This window comes from Purpureocillium takamizusanense, chromosome 1 (genome assembly GCF_022605165.1).
Source record: "Purpureocillium takamizusanense chromosome 1, complete sequence".
In the NCBI taxonomy this organism is placed as follows: Eukaryota; Fungi; Ascomycota; class Sordariomycetes; order Hypocreales; family Ophiocordycipitaceae; genus Purpureocillium; species Purpureocillium takamizusanense.
This window is the reverse complement of record NC_063068.1, coordinates 5258317-5276206: the sequence shown is the minus strand read 5'-3', so window position 1 is coordinate 5276206 and position 17890 is coordinate 5258317. Positions and strand designations below refer to the sequence as shown.

The 17890-nt window shown below is 60.0% G+C and overlaps 4 protein-coding genes across 5 annotated transcripts; 2 read left to right on the top strand and 2 right to left on the bottom strand.

Moving 5' to 3' along the window:
• Window positions 1-1888: 1888 nt before the first annotated feature.
• Window positions 1889-4114, top strand: JDV02_001606 (uncharacterized protein; the record flags this gene model as incomplete). 2 transcript variants are annotated; one of them, XM_047982548.1, is made up of 2 exons in its annotated part: window positions 1889-2202; window positions 2275-4114. In XM_047982548.1, the coding sequence occupies exon 2, from the start codon at window positions 2472-2474 to the stop codon at window positions 3729-3731; it is 1260 nt and encodes a 419-aa protein (XP_047838514.1). In that variant the 5' UTR covers window positions 1889-2202; window positions 2275-2471. The 2 variants fall into 2 exon arrangements, with proteins under 2 accessions (XP_047838514.1, XP_047838515.1); XM_047982549.1 differs by having other exon boundaries at window positions 2349-3731.
• Window positions 4114-5374, bottom strand: RPF2 (rRNA-binding ribosome biosynthesis protein rpf2). The gene is made up of 2 exons (XM_047982547.1): window positions 5282-5374; window positions 4114-5188 (listed from the first exon to the last, which is right to left on the bottom strand). Exons 1-2 carry the CDS (start codon window positions 5293-5295, stop codon window positions 4228-4230), a joined length of 975 nt encoding a protein of 324 aa, XP_047838513.1. The 5' UTR covers window positions 5296-5374; the 3' UTR covers window positions 4114-4227.
• Window positions 5375-5818: 444 nt separating this feature from the next.
• On the top strand, window positions 5819-8666 carry PEX5 (Peroxisomal membrane signal receptor PTS1). The gene is made up of 3 exons (XM_047982546.1): window positions 5819-6336; window positions 6409-6998; window positions 7056-8666. The coding sequence occupies exons 1-3, from the start codon at window positions 6166-6168 to the stop codon at window positions 8191-8193; spliced, it is 1899 nt and encodes a 632-aa protein (XP_047838512.1). The 5' UTR covers window positions 5819-6165; the 3' UTR covers window positions 8194-8666.
• A 3101-nt stretch (window positions 8667-11767) lies between these two features.
• On the bottom strand, window positions 11768-12103 carry JDV02_001603 (uncharacterized protein; the record flags this gene model as incomplete). Its single annotated transcript, XM_047982545.1, has 1 exon — window positions 11768-12103. One exon carries the CDS (start codon window positions 12101-12103, stop codon window positions 11768-11770), a length of 336 nt encoding a protein of 111 aa, XP_047838511.1.
• Between the last annotated feature and the right edge of the window lie 5787 nt (window positions 12104-17890).

Here is a 17890-nt window from a genome sequence, read left to right as displayed (position 1 = left end):
CTGTGGGTTTGACAGGATGCTGAGGTGCGTGTGCGTGCGCATCCACCCCTCATCCATGGATGTCGGTCAAGCGTTGCGCCATTCCCCATTGAGCCCGTGGCCATGGATTGTCACGGCGCATCGCCAACGCAGTCGAGGTGGCTTACAATATCATGGGCGTCATTCAACGCCCGTCCGTTCCAGAGTTGACGGGTCACCCGGCGCGCATCTGCGGAGTACATATTACGCAATGCCGATATTCTGTGCAGCACCCTCCCCCAGAGCGTGGTACAACCCAAGTGCCCAGTGTAGCCTTCCGAGGCAACGGTGCCCGGCATCTGGGGTCTCGTGTGCTGGAACCTGTTGAAAGGTACCAACTTAGGCACCTCAGGGACCTGGAGGGGCATCTCTCGGCGGGCAGCAGCGGCTCATCAGCGCATCCTTCAATCTGCAGCGCTCATCAGTGCTGTCTGTCATTAACGGACAGATGTCGATTCTCGGCTGCGGATCTCGGGCGCCAACATCCTTGTACTGCAGCGTCAAGTAGGTAGCGGGGCATCCAAGGCATCGTCACCGTTGCGGGTGTGCTGCCAGCACCCACCTTCACCGGAAATGTCCACCTACCGAAGCCCCGCGCGCCCGCCCACCCCCGTTGAGGTAGCTCGGAAATGGTGCGACAGAGGTTGCATCGCGGGAATGGCGGGCTCGGATATGGCCGCTGTCGGGAATCCAGCCCCGAGCCCTGTGCCTCGTCACCCCGTACGTGCGTAGTACATACATGTACGAGGCAGTCATGTACGTGCTTTGCGTGCTCGGGGAGCTGCCCAGATGGAACAGGAGGGGTAAGCAGCAGGATCGGACCGTGCGCGAGCTGGGGAAAGAAACCTCGATCTCTTCCTTGTCCACAATGTCCAGCGGCGTGCAGCTGCACGCACGCACGCACCTGCATGCGACACGGGAAGCAAGTCGCGACGACCACGACGACGGCTCTGGGGCAGCGAAGCCGTTACTGCTGCGGTGGAGTGCTCGCGGTAGCAGCAGTGCAGCCTTACCGTGCTGGCCGTCTCCAGGTGGCTGGTCCCCGATGACAACGGGTATTGTGCCGCTGATGCGATGAGGCGGCGACAGCATCCACAACTGCCCTTCGATGCCAACCTGCACCAGCAACTTCATTACTTGGTACATGCTGGTCGGCGCGCATGGATGCCAGCCGGCTTCTGCTCCCCCCGTCGGCTCCAATGCCCTTCCGCCTGCCACCCGCGACGGGCAGGTGTCGGACAAACCCAAGGACCCGCGGGTTCCGTGGGCAGGCAAACCAAGGAGGGGGCTTCTTATCATGGAAATACGAGTGTACCGTTTCCCTCCCAGGTAGCATAGCACCCGTCTTGTAGCGCCCAAAGCACCTACTTCCTCGCTGGATCCCATTCCTGCAGCTACTAGGCACTATTGCTGGAACTTGGGACAATGCTGAGGGCTCCGTAGTACTGTTAAGGTCCATACTACCTGCCGCGTTTCCTCCCCGCAGCGCCACACTGGCCGCGTTTACAGCCTGGCCAGCCCACCTGGAGCTCCGAAGACCCCTCGCCAGGCCCTGAGGCGCCGCGCAGCCCGCCAACCACAGCGCCGCCAATCGACATTCCGGCCACTGGAGTGGGCTCCATACGTCTTGCCCCAGATGTGGCAGTGCTGGTAGGTAGCACTATGGAGGTGAGTTAACACGCAGACTCCCGGCTCCATGGAACCCGTCTGGAACCCACTCTTCAGGCTTCAAGCCGAAAAGACGCCCACGCCTCCAACCGCTCCTCCTTCACAACCGCCTCATCAACCAGCAGCTCAAACACGGCTCACAGCGGCGCCGTCATCGCACAACGCCCGCCCGGCTTCTTTCTCTCTCTCTCTCCCCCTCTCCCTCCCGCTGCTTTGTATCGCGACTGCCCAGCCCTGCTCGTTCATTCATCCTCTCGCCGCCGCCGCCGCCGCTTACAAGTTCTCTCCCCGTCGAATCCACAGCGCCCCTCGTATTCGTAAAACGGCGCCTCTTCGTGGGACCCTGGGGCAGCCTCATCGGCCAGTCATGCCTTCAAGTTGCTCAACAGCCAGCCTCGCCCTTCACTGTGATCCAGCACATCCTCAGTCGCCGCGCGCCCGGCCGTGATGCCGCCCCGACGCTCGCACAAGAAGTCTCGCGCCGGGTGTCGCAGGTGCAAGCACCGCAAGATCAAGGTGAGGCTTTCCGTGCCGTGCGGAGTCGTCCACGACACCCCTTCCCGCGACCCCATCCTGACATGTGATGAGGCATCGCGGACAACAACGGATGCGCTCGTCCACCGTCCCTTGAAGTCGCGCCGACGCTGACGACCCGAACGCAGTGCGATGAAGTGCACCCGCGATGCGGCAATTGCGTCAAGCACGGCGTGTCGTGCGACTTTGACAGTCGCGCGCCGCCCGACGACCTGGCCGCCCTCACCCCGGCTGCCGATGACAGGTCTGCCATGTCGCCCTCGTCCACATCCGCGACGCCTGCCGCCGCTCCCAAGCCGCTGTCGCCGCAGCAATCTCCCAAATTTGTCCCTGCCACGCCTGCGATACCCCTGGCAGACGTCGCCGTCGTATCCCCGTCGCCTCGGCACGTCGACAGGTTCCTCGAGCTCCGTCTGCTGCACCACTTCACTACCAATACCGCCAGCACCCTCTTCACCACTCAGCAGCCCACCAACGAGGACGTCTGGCAACGCGCTGTCCCGCAGATAGCCTTCCAGGGAAAGGATTACCTCATGGACGCTGTCCTGTCCGTCGCCGCCTTGCACCTTCGCACGCAAAACCCCAACGACAAGGCTCTCATTCGGGCGTCGCATGCCTACGCCGCGTCCACCCTTGCAGAGTACTGCTCTTCGCTCGAGCGCGGCATCACGGCAGACAATGCAGAAGCGCTCTTCCTCACGGCCACCCTCATCGCCTTCCAATCCACCGCTTCTCGTATATTCGCCAAGGACGACGGCGACGGCGACGCCACAGAACCAAACACCCGCTACACCCTGCCTATGCCTTGGTTCCACGCCTTTCAAGGCGTAAAGACGATTGTTGCGTCCTCTTGGCAGTGGATCAGGAACAGCGAGGTTGTCAAGGCTGTCATCGACTCCCAGCCCAGCTTCCAGCTCGACCTCAATCCTCGCGGACCAAAGTCCTTTTTTGGCCATCTTCTCGATGGGCTGGACGATGAACTCGCCACGGAAAATCGATTCCAAATCACGGCAACTAGCCAGGCCTACTCGCACGCCGTCAGCGTCCTCAATTGGGCCCACAAGAACAAGTACGCACCCGCGACGCTGGCCTTCCCCGCCAGCGTCTCCCGCCGCTTCGTCGAGCTCGTCGAGGAAAAGCGGCCCCGCGCCCTCGCCATCCTGGCCTGCTTCTTTGCGCTCCTCAAGCGCATGGACAACGTGTGGTGGCTCGGCGACGTCGCGCTCCGAGAAGTCATGGGCCTCGTCAGCCTGTTCGAGTCGGGCTCCTCGTGGTGGCGGCACCTCGAATGGCCTGTGCGGATTGCTCACTGGGAGGGCAGCGCGATCCCACCCGACGTATGGGGAGCCGAGTGCGAGGAGCAGCCTCAAGCGGGCAAGGGCTTCGTCGAGACCATGATGAGCCACATTGAGCTGCTGACCAAGTTGACCAACCCAGCGACGGCCGCCCAGACGAGCCCCTCGCTGTCTGTCGTGGGGGACTTTGGCCTTACCGCGGCACCGCTCGACTGAGGCCTGGGGTCGGTTGGAAGGAGACATCATCTTTACACGGTGATGAACTCCAGAAAGTCTTTTATTTTGGGATATTCGTGACCGGCGTTGTTGGCTACCCGTTTTGGGTTTGAATTGAGACCTCAGCGATTGGCGCCAGGAAATGGGACAACCATGATGGAACTTCAATGCGATTTTCATCTTACGATTGGGGTGCCGATGGTCGGTATTCGTGCTCCGTGCGATGAACATGAGATTGGCGGAATAGCACTAAGAAGACAAATGGGCTTGCAAAAGTTGCCGGACCACTTCAGGACCAATGGCCCCGAGCACGGAATAGGACATCACGAGGAACTTGAGAGCTGGGTGGTGCCCCCAGCAAAGAGCTCGAGAGTACATATATGTGTGTGTCTTTTAAACTCCCGCAGATGCAGATGACGTATGAACGTGATATTGGCCTCCCAGAAACGCCACAACTCCAAAATCCCAAGAAAGCGATGGCCCGCATTTCCTCGTCTTAGTGCTTGGCCCTCTTGGGGTCCTCCTCGACGACGTCCTCGCGGGGCTCGTCGTCGTCGCCTCTTGACCGCTTCAGGCCCTTCATCTTTCGGAGCTGGAGCTGGCTCAGGTCCTGGCGGCCGAGGTGGACGCGTCCCAGTTTGTCGCCCATGGAGTCGGTGGTGACGTTTTTCTTCGTCTTCTCCTCGGTGCCGCGGGGCTTGCGCATGGCCTCCTTGAGCATGGACTCGTCGGCCTCCTGGACGCGGCCGACGCGCAGGTCCATGCGCGGGCCAATCTCCTCGACCTCGACGCGCGGGAGCTTCTGGCCGCTGCGCTTGGTGCGGATGAGGTAGACGCGCAGGTGGATGGCGGGCTTGCCGCTGCCACTGCCACTGCCGTCGCCGCCAGCAGCAACCTCGTCCTCGGCGGTGACGGAGACAATGTACTGCAGGCCCTCGACGTCGATCTTGTCCGAGGGCTCGCCGCGGAAGAAGTCGAGCAGCATGCTCTTGGCGAGGGTATACTCGTTGGCGACGGGGCTCTCGAACGCTGCGCCGGCGAAGAGCAGCATGGGCCGCAGGCCGACGGCGAACTTCTTGTTCTTGAACTGGGCCATGGCGCGGAACGAGTCCGGGTCGAGGTACGTCTCGAGCATGTCGAGCACCTTGTGGCCAAAGGTGCGGACAAAGGTGATGGCGTGGGGCCGCTTCTTCTGCGTGCTGCCAAAGACGAGCAGGCTGGCGTCGTTCTTCTCGGAGAAGAACTCGAGCGACGAGGCGTCCTCGAAGGGGTGGATGGGGTTCTTCTTGGTGAACTTCTTGGCCAGCGGGAGGCGCAGCGCGTGCAGGTCGTTGAGCGCGTCCTGCACCACCTGCGAGCACGAGGAGCCGCGTAGGAAGAGGCACGTCTTGGGGTTCTCGATGGCCTTGGGCTCGCGCTTCTCGAGGGCCCGCTTGGAGCGGGCGTTGCGAGGTTTGCTACACACAAGTGTCAGTACGAGGAGGGGGGAAAGGGGACAAGAAAAACCACATGATCAATGGCATCAAGGGGGAGTGGAAGGAGGTGCGTACACTTGGCGAAGCATTGTGTTTGTTTCGCGCGGAGCTCTGTTGCGATTGCGATGAACTTGTGTCTGTCGGCGCGAGACGTCGGCGTCGGCGTCGTCGACCAGGCGTGGGAGAGAAAAAAAAGTGAGGAACCAGCCTGTCTGCGCCGCTATCGATAAGGTACAGTCGATACTGGACTGCAAAGGTGGAGCAGCAGCATGTGGCTCGCCGGCGGGTGGCGGATGCGGTGTGGCTTGCGCGCACTCGTGGCTGACCTGCCTGCCGACCCGCACGGAATTGGGCTGACATGATGATGGCATATGGCCCCGCGGGTCTCGGTCAACGGCGAACACCCCGCAGTCACGTGGGCGTGCCTCGGGCGGAGCAATCAAGGCGCTGGGGGCGGTTAGGCCGGGGCCGGAGGATTTCCTTGGGCAGCCCTGCGCTCTGCACGCTACGCCCTTGCTGCTGCTGCTGCTGCTGCTGAGAGTCCGCTGGAAGTCAGGAGCGGCCGCCACGGAGCCTGCCTCGGCACTTCCCTCCCCCCACAGAACCACCCGACCCAGACCAGACCGAACCGCTACCGCCGCCGCCGCCGCCACGACCACCACCACGACCACCACGAGCAACGCCGACGCCTCGGGTGACGTCCTTACAAACCACATTTCTCCAAACCCGCCCGCACGCCCGCACATCGTCTCGACAGTCGGGCAGCAGTCGAATTTTTCTTTTCCCCTTCCCTCTCGTCCATTCTTCACATTCTCCTCCTCCTCCTCCTCCGTCCATCTCTCATTCCAACGCCACCGCGGACGTCCCCGACCATCGCTTTCGCTGCTCTCTCTTTCTCCTCTTCTTTCACGTCCCCCCCAAGCTCCAGGGACGCCACGTCCCTGCGCCCGAGACTAGACATGTCGTTCATGGGAGGGGCGGAATGCTCTACAGCCGGGAACCCGTTGAGCCAGTTCCAGAAGCACGTCCAGGATGACAAGACGCTGCAGCGCGACCGCCTCGTCGGCAGAGGGCCCGGTGGCCAGCTAAATGGCTTCCGCAGCCACCAGTCCAACGCCCCGCAAGATGAGGTCCGTCTCTCCCGCTCCCCTGCTGGCCTTTTCCCTTTGCTCAAGTGCCCTTGCTGACCCCGGTGCCCGCAGATGATGAACGGCTTCCTCAACGGCGCCCCGAGCTTACAGCAGGACTTCCCCATGCAAGCCGGCCCTGCTCCGCTCAGCCCAGCCCAGCACGCGCCCATGCGTGCCAGCTCGGCGTCCCCCTCGTGGGCGCACGACTTCAACAACCAGCCCGGCATGGAGTCGGCCTTCAAGCCGCCCCCCGGCGCCCACTTCAGCCCCGACGAGTTCGCCCGCTTCAGCCAACTCAACGGCCAAGCCTCGTCGGCCAGGTCCAGTCCCATGCAGGGCAACATGAGCAACATGCCCGGCCAAATGTCCCAGCGCCCCATGATGGGAGTGGGCATGATGAACCGCAGCATGGGCTACGGCCAGGGCATGTTCCAGCCCATGTATCAGAACCATCAACCCTTGCAGCAGCAGCAGCAGCAGCCGGAAGGCAAGGGCAAGGGTAAGCTGGTTGAGCTTGACGACAGCAAGTGGGAGGAGCAGTTTGCCCAGCTTGAGTTACAGGATAAGGAAGCTGCCGAGAAGCTCAAGGAGCAGGAGGAGGCCAATGCCGCTGAGCGCGAGCTCGACGAGATGGACAAGGCCATGCAGTCGGAAACGAATGAGTTCGGTGACTTCGAATCTATCTGGAAGGGAATTCAGGCTGAGACTGCTGCTGCCAGGTCCATGGTCAACGAAGACCAACTTTTCGACCAGTTCGACAACGACTGGGACACCAGCGCCATGCCCGACTTTCAGGGTCTCGGAGACTGGGGTCGATTCGGCGATCCCGTCGTCGAGAAGTACATGTTTGAGGAGGAGAATATTTTCCGTGATCAGAAGAACGCCTTTGAAGAGGGCGTGCGCGTCATGAAGGAGGGAGGTAACCTGTCCCTGGCGGCGTTGGCCTTTGAGGCAGCTGTGCAACAGCATCCCGATCACGTCGAGGCCTGGGTATATCTCGGGCAGGCTCAGGCCCAGAACGAAAAGGAGACGGCCGCCATCAGGGCCATGGAGCAGGCACTCAAGCACGACCCCAACAACCTCGATGCCCTCATGGGCCTGGCGGTATCATACACCAATGAGGGCTACGACAGCACCGCGTACCGGACGCTGGAGCGGTGGCTGTCGGTCAAGTACTCCAACATCCTGGACCCCAAGGACCTCTCGCCTGCGTCCGACCTGGGCTTCACGGACCGGCAGCTCCTCCACGACAAGGTGACGGACCTGTTCATCAAGGCGGCGCAACTTAGCCCGGATGGTGAGCACATGGACCCAGACGTTCAGGTCGGCCTCGGCGTGCTCTTCTACGGCGCCGAAGAGTACGACAAGGCCGTCGACTGCTTCCAGTCGGCGCTGCACTCGTCGGAGCTGGGCACTTCAAATCAACAGGAGCAGGTCCATCTCCTCTGGAACAGGCTTGGCGCCACGCTCGCCAACAGCGGGCGGTCCGAGGAGGCCATCGCGGCCTACGAGCAGGCGCTGTCGCTGTCGCCCAACTTTGTCCGCGCGCGCTACAACCTGGGCGTCAGCTGCATCAACATCAACTGCCACCAGGAGGCGGCGTGTCACTTCCTGGCGGCCCTCGAGATGCACAAGTCGATCGAGAAGTCGGGCCGCACAAAGGCCTACGAGATACTGGGCGACGGCGCCGCGCCGCAGGTGGACGAGGCGCTCGACCGCATGTCGGCCCAGAACCGAAGCAGCACGCTGTACGACACCCTGCGGCGCGTCTTCACGCAGATGGGCCGCAGGGACCTGGCCGAGAAGACGGTGGCGGGCGTCGATCCGGACGTCTTCCGCCCAGAGTTTGATTTTTAGACGGACGTGCATCGCCTGGCGGGCGTTTTTCATTCTTTGGACCCCTGGAAGTGAGCAGCTACGCCTCTCCAGGAGAAACTGACACGATTTGATCAAGGGATGCGGCATTGAGGCGGAACGGCGGGGAAATGGGCATATATGTTGGATATATTGGGAGTCAGCTCATGACTGACTGAGAGCTTTCCAAGTGCGGTCTGTACAGAAACGGGCTGATTGACGAGGGCAGCGACTCGCAGGAAGCTCGATATGGCTCGAGCGAGTGCTGCTTCCCACGAACACAAATGAACATAAGAATCTACTTCACAGACGGGTCTTGTCCGCGGCCGCCCGCCCGCCCGCCCCCTCACTTCCGCTGGTGGTGTCATGCCCTTCCACGTTGATGAATCGTCAACCCCTTGACGACGATGGACGTTCTCAAGCACTGCCCTGAATGCAATGCCCCGGACGGCTGGCCATTTGGTCGGACACGTGCGTGTATGTCCTGTACATGCATACGACGAGGGTGACGACGGCAAATGACTACGGCAGCTGAGTCTTGTAAGTCGTGCTGGCACAGGCTTGTTATTACCCGCCGTCATGCTCTCTCCCCAGCAGGGCACGCCCCTTTTCTCATGTCTTCTTCTTTCTCTGTCTTTCCGGTTCGTTGACCGTGCGACACCAACGTATATGGTTCCAGAGAGTATATACACAAACACACACACACATTGCTATCTCGACGCCAGTCGGGCTCTCCCCCCTCTGTCGATTTTGGCCCCCCCCCCCCCTTGAAGCGACGCTCGCCCGCCCGCCCGTCCTGCGGGAAAGCTGCAGGTACATGGATGAATGGATGGCGGGGGTGGTGGTCAAAGGAAACGACGAGGTGGGCGGCAAGTGAGCGGGGAGGACAGGGCGGCGGGCAGTGCAGGGCAGGCCATGACATACTTATTAGGTACCTACCTACTGCTACGTACATACTACGTACATACGAACGTACGTACATACATGCGGTGCGGCGCCAGACAGGTGGCCATGGGGATGCCCTGGGATAGGAGAGAGTAGACGGGAGAACGGAGGGGGAGGGGGGAGAGAGAGAGAGCGCACCATCATCATCGTCGCGGCCCCATACACACACACACACACATACACGCACATACACGCATATGAACGAAGTACATACAGTACAAGCTGGGCTTTCTGGTTTGCCATAAGCGCCGAGGCTTGCCCTGTCCATCTTCTTCCTCGCGAGAGCTTTTTTTGCGTGTTTTATATCCCCCCCCCCCCCCGGCACCGCCTCCGCCCGCGTTCGCATACATAGCGCGGCGGCTGCGTTTTTCTTTTTCTTTTCTTCGCGGTAGGTACAGTACAGTACCTGCTTCGTGTTGCTGAGACGAGACGGCCCGCCCCATGCCCATGGGTGCGTAGCAAGTTTAGTACTTGCCACTAACTAGTTAGTTAGTACTCTTGTACGAAAAAGGCGGAAGAAAGGAATTATTCGATGCGTAAAAATAAAATAAAAAAGGCGCCGCCCAGGGAGCACACGTGCGTATGTAGTATGTGACATACATACAGTATATTGGGCCCCGGCGGCGCGCCTCGACGAAGTGGCGAACCCCCCCTCCCCTCCCCCCCCCCAAAAGGAAAAAGCAACCACGGCGAAGGGAAAGCACGACTCAATGTGGGGGAAAAAAAAGGCGCTGGGCAGACATTCAATAGCGTGAGAGGGCGTATGGCCTGGCGCCCGCCCGCCCGCAAGATTGAAAAGGAAAGAAGGAAAACTACCTAGGAGCAAACAAGCGGCAACAAGGGCCGCAAAGCACTAGTAGTAGATGGAAAATCGAGTTGGGATGCTGCGAGTGGGCACTCTGACCCGGTGTAGGCTGTGAATGAGGCGCGGCAAAGCAAAGAGCTTGGCCGGCGGTGCATGGCTGGCTGGCTGGCTGGCGTGCGCGGAAGCGGCATCACAGCCGTGAGTGAACCCGCATAGCGCACGCAGGTACAGTCCTGTGCTGTGTCTTGTCACATGTATGTATATATGTATATATGTAGGTTAGTACCTACATAACGAAGTCTGTACGTACAAAGTATGTATACTCACTCGTCGTCTGGTTGCTTCCAAGCAAACGAGCGAGCAAGCGAGCAGGAAACCAGGCAGGCGTTTGATTCGACCGTTCCGTACGGAGGGAGCACGTCGGCTGTGCAACAAGCACTCATCGTTGCCAGCACAGCGTCACCTCGATGTAGTCTGCGGCCTCGTCCACACTAGGTCCTGTCTTGTTTGATACGCAGCCAGTTTGTTGGTTGGTGGCGCTCAATGTCGTTTCGGGCGGGACGCCCCAAGGCAGAGTGGACCTGACTGAAGTCGCCTCGAGTCCGTCTTGCCTGTTGTTGGTTGTCATCATGTCGTCGTACGAACGTGTGCCGACGCGGGCCAACATCGACATGCGCATGGCCTTGGCGGCGCGCGGCACGACACGGGCCCCCGTGCCATGGTGCTGGAATCCGCGTGATACTGAATCCGTCGTTGGGGGCGGTCCGCCACGAGACCAAGACACTTGTTGACTTTGACAGTGCTCGTGCTACGTACCTACAGTCGCTTCAGTTAGCCAGGTGGCACAGCTTCCGCCACCGACCTGCCCTTTGTGCGGAGGCATGTCCCGCATCCTGTCTGGTGTCACAAGTCATGTCGGTGCTCTCGTAGCACAGATCTCGAGTCGGTCGGACCTCACTTTCCGGCTCCGCGCCACAGTGTCCAGACTCAAGACTATGAACCAGCGGGCGCTCAAGCACTGTGGCAACTGCATGTTCCAGTAAGTACCTCGTGTGAACGCTTCTCAGGCCCGTGCCCGGGGGCACAACCAACAAGATATGAGTGCTGTCGCCAACCCACAACCAGCGGTGCCCGCACGCCATGACCTTCATGGCCGGCACGCATGAGCAGGTAGATGCGTAGTGGGCCTTGTGCCGGTGCACGAAGAGTCCGCTGGTGCTGGTGCTGGTGCTTCTATTGCGAGCCCACCGCCAACATCATGATAGAGTCCTGGCCAACAGCCGGGGACGGCATCAGCAACCCTTTGCATGCATCGGCATGACTCCCCAGGTGTTCCTGTGTGGTCTTAGTCCTCTGTACTGCTCCGCACTTCAACTCGCCCACACCACACCCTTGCGTTCAAGTCGGCGGGCGGCTTACCGTGACTCCCAGGTTTGACGGTGGGGTGCCACTACAACTTGGCACATGGTGAGACATCGATCGCCCCAGATCCGATCGCCTGGTCCAGTCTGAAGAACCGCCATCCCTACAATGACGAAGTGCAATTACAGCAGTGCAGTACTGACTGACATTGCCAGACGCGGGTGGAGCAGGTATCAAGAGCTCCAAGTCGCGAAGGGCGAGGCTCGGGCGCGAGCGTACTGGTCCGGTCGCCATGGCCGAGGCCACTGCCTGAGGCGGGAAGGATATCGTTCCCGCAACTGTCATGGACAGTACATACTTCACCGGCAGTGGCGCACACCCTGCCTTTTGTCTTCAAAACCCTCTGGTGGGGTGCACCACCAGTCAGCACGGCTTCTGCAGTTCCGTGCTCTAGATGTGACGGCATCACTGCGATACCGGGCCATAACCCTTCGTCAGAGTCGCTTCGACGGGCCTGTGGTGGTCTTTGCACGGTGCACGCAGCCCTGGCCCAACGTTGGATATGCCTCTGTGCCAGGGTGAAAAGTGGTTGCCTGGAGCATGGCGCTGGCTGGCGCGAACCTTGTGGGCGGGACGGGACAGCCACAACAAGCCAGACCAGCAACGTGATCCATCTGCCTCGTCTTCTTCATCTGTCAAAACGACCGTCGTGTGCCTCGACTCGTTGCTGCTCGGTGCGATGTGGGAAAATTCCGATGCGGCTGCAAAGATGCCATGCATCTTGCCACCCAGAAGAGACATCTCGGCAACATCCGTAGCGCGCTAGGTACGTACATGCGTGCGTGCGTGCGTGCGTAGCTGGCGAGAGGCGGCGAACACAGGCAGAATGATGGACGTTTTGCCAGGTTGAGACCACATGCCGGCCAGGCACTAGTCTCACTCATCCTGCCGTGGCGGAAGCGAATCTCCCAACGCCGGCAGGGCGAGGAAAGAGACAACAAGTGACAAATACGTACTCGTGTTGCTCTTGCTCGCTCCCTGTCTGAGGCAGAATGGACGGGGCGCAGGCACTTTGGCGGTCCTCGCTCGGGAGTGCGTCTAGGTCGCCGACCTGCCCGTCGAGCTCGAAAAGGGCAGACGTGGCAGCCTGCCCTCTCGTCAGGTCGCCACTGCACGGGCCCCCTACTGTTCCGGTCGCAGCAGGTCGGGCGGCACCAGATGTTGCGGCCCGTTGCAACAACTGCCTGGCCCGTCGCTGTGTTGCATGAGACTTGGGCCTGTCCACCTGCCCCCAAGGTCCGTATCCCGTCCTCTGCGCCGGGAACTGTGGTGCTGTTGGCATCACGCGACGCGGAAACACTTTGACTGGTCTTCTGTTGGAGAATGTGCGACTTTCCAGCCGTAATACACCATGCAGCATCATTCGCATGGCATTCATGCTGTATGCTGTGCATTGTCGCTGGCCTACCTTGGGGCCGCTGGCTCGTGCTAAAGAATTTATGTATCCGGGCGCGAGTTGCTGTTCGATGCGACGAGGCCGAAGCCGTAACCAGTCACCGAAGCATGGGGACCTGACACTTTTGGCGATCTTCGGCAATGGGTGCTGCGGGTCGCAATCGCATCCGCAAGAGGCAGTCGGGGGCGGGCGCGGGCGCGTGGATTCGCGGGCCGCAGGGCAAGTCTGTCCCAAGACTCTGGGTCGGTTGGGACCATGCGGCCTCTGCCGATGTCGTCTGCGTTGGTAAGGAAGGGCCAGCCAGTCGAGCCATCTATGGCCGTTGCCAACAGGAAGGCCCCTGCGTCTGTCGTTTGTGGTGAACGCACCGTGGTCTGTGTTCGCTTCCGTGCTCGCACAACCGAATTATCTTGGACGTGGGGTCGGCCATCGTGGGTCCTGAATGGGACAAGCTCCTTCACCTTCGGACCTTTATTGCACCGTTGATCCGCCGTGGCGGTTGTTGGTCGACATACACAACGCAGTCGCGGCGTGCCGATCTTTGGATCCATTGCGTCGGGACGCTGGAGAGGACACGGACGGCGATCTTTGGGGGTTGGGTCGGTCTCTGTGTAAACCTGGCGTGAGAAAGCCGTATGTACACGGGCATGAGCAAGACGTGGCTCTCTAGTCCATGCTCGGTACAGGACGGTATTCAAGTCAGGAGGATTCGGACCCAACATGGTGACAAGACAGTCTTGTGGTCAGATCTCAAGTGACACTCGGGCGCAGCAAAAGTAGGTAGTTTACATTGGGCGCTGCTGCCAACCATGCCCTTCATTGGGCGCAAGCCTGGCAAATGCTGTCAGAGAGTGTCAGGAGTCGGCACACCCATTCAGGCAAAGTACGTACGGAGTACCTGGAAGTGCGTGCGCACATCCAAGTGTTCTGGAGTGAGCACTGGCCTTTAGTGCCAGGCAGGAGCCGTCTGTGAACCAGATCGCCCAGACGTGTCGCTGTGCCTGGCACGCCGACGTCGAGGGATGTGCAAGTGCCCTGCTGGTCTGCGCGTCGACGACGATGGCGGCCAATTGGATCTTCTGGGATCAATTCTCCACCAAGTCTTGCCGCTTCTTGGCGCGGTTGCGTGGTGATATGATGATGGGGGGAAAAAAAGCAACGTCGTCGTTCCAGGGGCGTGCAACCCGGGGCGCAAGAAGCAAGGTTGGGTCCCAGCAAGGCAACGTGGCAGGCCAGTCAGGTGGTGTTGCTGCAGACTGGTCCCGGCTTAGGAGGGTGATGATGATCGGGCATGTTGCTAACTTACTTGCTGCTCTGTCGGCTCTTGCTGACCCTTGGCCGATGCGGCTTGTTTGCTTTTCCTCCCGCAATTGAATTTGGCGTTGCCGCATTCTCTTCGCTGTGCTCCGCGGGACGGGAGGGTTCCTGTCAGCAAATAAGGTACACACTATCCCGACGATCGCTGGGAGGGTAGTTATGCCCTGGGCCATCGCCAAGCACGCTGAACCTTGTTTTCCGAAGCTCGCGGTCTCGCAGCCGCAGCCAGGACAGTCGGGTCGTGCTTGAACGAGGTACTGCCTTAGTTACCTTATGACTGATGTCCAATCCCATCGTTCTTGCGGCAGCGCCCGATGGAGCGCCACGTCTCGACCACGGTCATTGTGGCTGGTAGCGCTACTGACTCGGAAGGTACGTACGGCTTGTAGACTGTCACGTCATGTAACCTATTGATCGCAGTTGCCGTGGCTCAAGCCCGGGAGATTCGCAGGTTGGTTGCGCCTGCCACTCTGACGCCAACACTCGCGTCTCGGTAAAACAAGTATAGCACTCGTTGCTCTGCTTCAAAAAGAGGTACCCAAGCACTCGCCTGATGTGAGCATTTCGAGCCCTTGTCCCGTCTGGCTATACCAAAGGCCGGTACCTTAGGTACTGTACCATCCATGATTCTCGACGTCCCGTCGAGGAAGGCGTAGTTCTGTCTGCTCGTGAGTCGTGACTGACTTACCTGCTCGCCTTCTGGCACCATTCTCGCGCGGAGAACTTAGGTGTCTACCTCTAGGTACATAATGCGCATGCGCCTGCCCTTCACTGATATTGTGCATGTCTCTGTAGTTCCGTACCTGCCGTTGCTGGAGGTTTCGGTCAGAGACGTCGCTACTACCTAGTAGGTAAGCCAGTACATAAGGTACTACTAGGTACCTACCGGTACCGTGGGCAGTACCTCAAGTTACCTGAGGTGCCTTTCCGGCACCAGCTTTCTAGGACGCGTTACTGCCTTTAAATGAGCAAGGTAGTGGTTCTTGGGTACCTAATCTGTACCTTAGGTAATCAAAGGGCTTTCCGTTCGTTGACGTTGGCTAATAATGGTGGCCACGCTTCATGCGTGAAGAACCAACCCATGAAGACTCAGCGACCAGTGCTCGGGTCTTGGACCACGCACAAGCACCCACGCCACGACGTGCTTGTGCAAGCCATGCTACCACTGTTGCTTTCTCATCCAAGTCGTATTTCCTCTTTTTCACTGAATGGGGCATCTCGCGTGTGCGTCAGTCTACTCGCCCGCTTCTCGCGCTCCCTGGAGCCTGCATATCGCCGTCCGTGGCCTGATGACGAGGAGGCTGGCATTCATGCGGCACAACACGAGCACAGTAATAAGTCGCCAGGGTCTGCAGCCGTAGCCGCCCGAGGCCGCCCAGACGTGTCGCCGAAAGGCGCTTACACTATTGACGCCGTCTCAGGCTTTTTCTCCGGCCCGGATCCCTGTTGGACGACGCAAGAGCGAAGCACGAAGCGCCGTCGCTTCATGTCGCACGACGCGCCATTTATGCGGCCCACGAGGGGTGCTACAGTAATCGCAAATTGACCCTACTATGGAGGCGGCATCGACGTCGACGAACCCCGCCAGGTCCAGTGCCTGAGCTCACCAAGGCCAACCGCATCGGCCTCAATCGTGTACATACGTACGAAAAACACGGGCGGGGCGCGCTTCTAGGGCGCGGCCGAGGCGGCTTCTGCGTCCCTGGCGAGCTGGCGGACGGTTCGCACGTTGCCGTCGTGTCTTTGTTACGGGCCCCTTTCAGCTCACATGGCGAGGCGCTTGGACTTCAAAAAGCCTGTGTCGGGCCGCGGCCACAGCCACGGGCGAAGCCTGGACCATTTGTGGAAGAGCCTTAGAAAGTACGCCGTAGCTGACATTAATTTAGCGTACAGGCAATGACCAGTCAAGGAATCCGGCCATGTTGATGTTCCGCCACTGCGCAAGCTGAGAACTTGGCCGTTGTTATGCGAAGCATCGTTGTCGTCTCACGAGCCCCAGCGTCCGTCAATCGACGGATAACAACTGGTGCAAAATGGGCCAATGCCACTTCCTTCGTGACAGTCTTGACATTGTAGGTGTTTGCGGAGACAAATTTCACGTGGCTCGGGTCGTTTCGATCTCATATGCAGACATCCTGGACACTGTTGGTTGGCAGGACCCATTCACTAGGATGCAAAGCGTCGCGCCAATCGCTGTGGCCTGGGAACGGCACGAGGGTCCCCGGTCCCTCAGCAAGCCACAGTCCCCATCAATCGCCCCTGCGCCTCCCGCCCCTGATCGTGGGCTCGGCTGAAGGGCCCCCGAGAAGGCTCCAGCCCACGCTGGCGTCAAGATCGTAGGGTGCCATCACAAAAGTCCTTCCTACGGGTTGCGGTATTACTCGGCGGCCATTACACACAAGTCTGTGCGGCCACGCAGAACCAGGCACATTGGTACCTCTCGCGGTGGGAGGAAACCTTGACTCCTGAGCAAGCAAGCGCTACTACGTACAGGCTATAGCACAATCCGCTTGCAATGCTTGAGGACGCCCGGCAAACAGATGACGGGACCGTTATGCTTTGGGAAACCGAGCGAACAAGAAAATGTATCAGTCGGGTGTCCATGCATCGGCCCGCGAGATGGATGAGGTGTTTTCACTGACAGGCAATACCACTGGTCGCTATCCTTGCCGCTGACTCGTCGAGGCTATTTGATATCCGAGAAACCGGGCGATGGCACACTCCTCCCCTACTCTTGTCGGCGGGAGGTGGCCTGAAAGCCACCTACCATGCCTGCGAGATTCCCGATGCGAACCCATGAGAGTAGGAGCGAGGGTAGGCCAGGACGGCACGTTGAAAATGCGGCAAGAACGTGTCTGGCAGCATGTCGCTGTACGACCTCGACTCAAGACGAACGAGCAACACGTAACCACTGACCTTGGTAGTACCTTACCTTAGTACTTGTGTACTTACAGTACGAACTGACTCCGCACAGTTGCCCTCGGCGCTTGCGCCTTGTTGCTCAAACACACTCGATACTGGCGGTTGTTTCCCGTCCCCTGGAACCCCCGTGAACGCTCGGAGCCGATGTGGGGACGGGGAGACGCGGATGGGCTGTAGGTTAATCAAGGGTAAGCGTGGTTGCCGCGATGCATGGCGATCGCGCAAGCTGCTCTGCCATCTATCTGTTTGTCCGACGCGGGCCCGATCCCCAAGGCGGGCAAAGAGATTGGGGGCAGGCATTGATGACTTTTGTGGTTCCAGTTCCAGCCCGTGCGGAGAGAGAGAGAGTGTGTGTGTGTCTGCTTACGGCTGCAGGGCGGGCGAGTTGGGGAGACGCCGGGGCCAGGGATGAGAGCGGCGAGGGGGAGAAGGGTGCCGTGTCTGTCGTCGCTCGTCCGCCCGTGGCCGTTGTCGCACCCTCCCACCACCTCTGTCTTGTTGATGGCGACAAAACGTACGAAGTATTCTGCGCGGGCAGCGGGTGCAGAGATGGATGCGATGGCGCTAGTTCCGAGATGAAGCCAACCCCTCCCCGCCTCCACCTTTCCGCTTGTGTGTTTAACCGTTTCCGGGGCGCGGCAGCGGCAGCACGGCGTATCTCACGTCAAGGCCCGACGGGCGACCCTTTTTTTTTTATTTGGGTCTTTCCCTGGTGGTCACATCACATCACTTCCAGTTGCCGTCTTGTCGGGTGGTTGCCTTGCACGTCTCGTCTGCCGGCAGAAGCAACGCACTGTTCCCAGACTCGCGCTGGCAGACCAGACGAGACGAGACGAGGTCGTCGTCTCCTGCGTGTCGCCGGCGGCCTTGCTTCGTCTTCAAACCCCTCCTTC

Bases quoted from the DNA above. Each gene is read 5' to 3' on its own strand.
- PEX5 (XM_047982546.1), top strand. From the start codon at position 6,166: ATGTCGTTCATGGGAGGGGCGGAATGCTCTACAGCCGGGAACCCGTTG. The intron at 6,337-6,408 runs GTCCGTCTCTCC...CGGTGCCCGCAG, and splicing joins CCAACGCCCCGCAAGATGAG to ATGATGAACGGCTTCCTCAA. The intron at 6,999-7,055 runs GTTCGGTGACTT...TGCTGCTGCCAG, and splicing joins ATGCAGTCGGAAACGAATGA to GTCCATGGTCAACGAAGACC.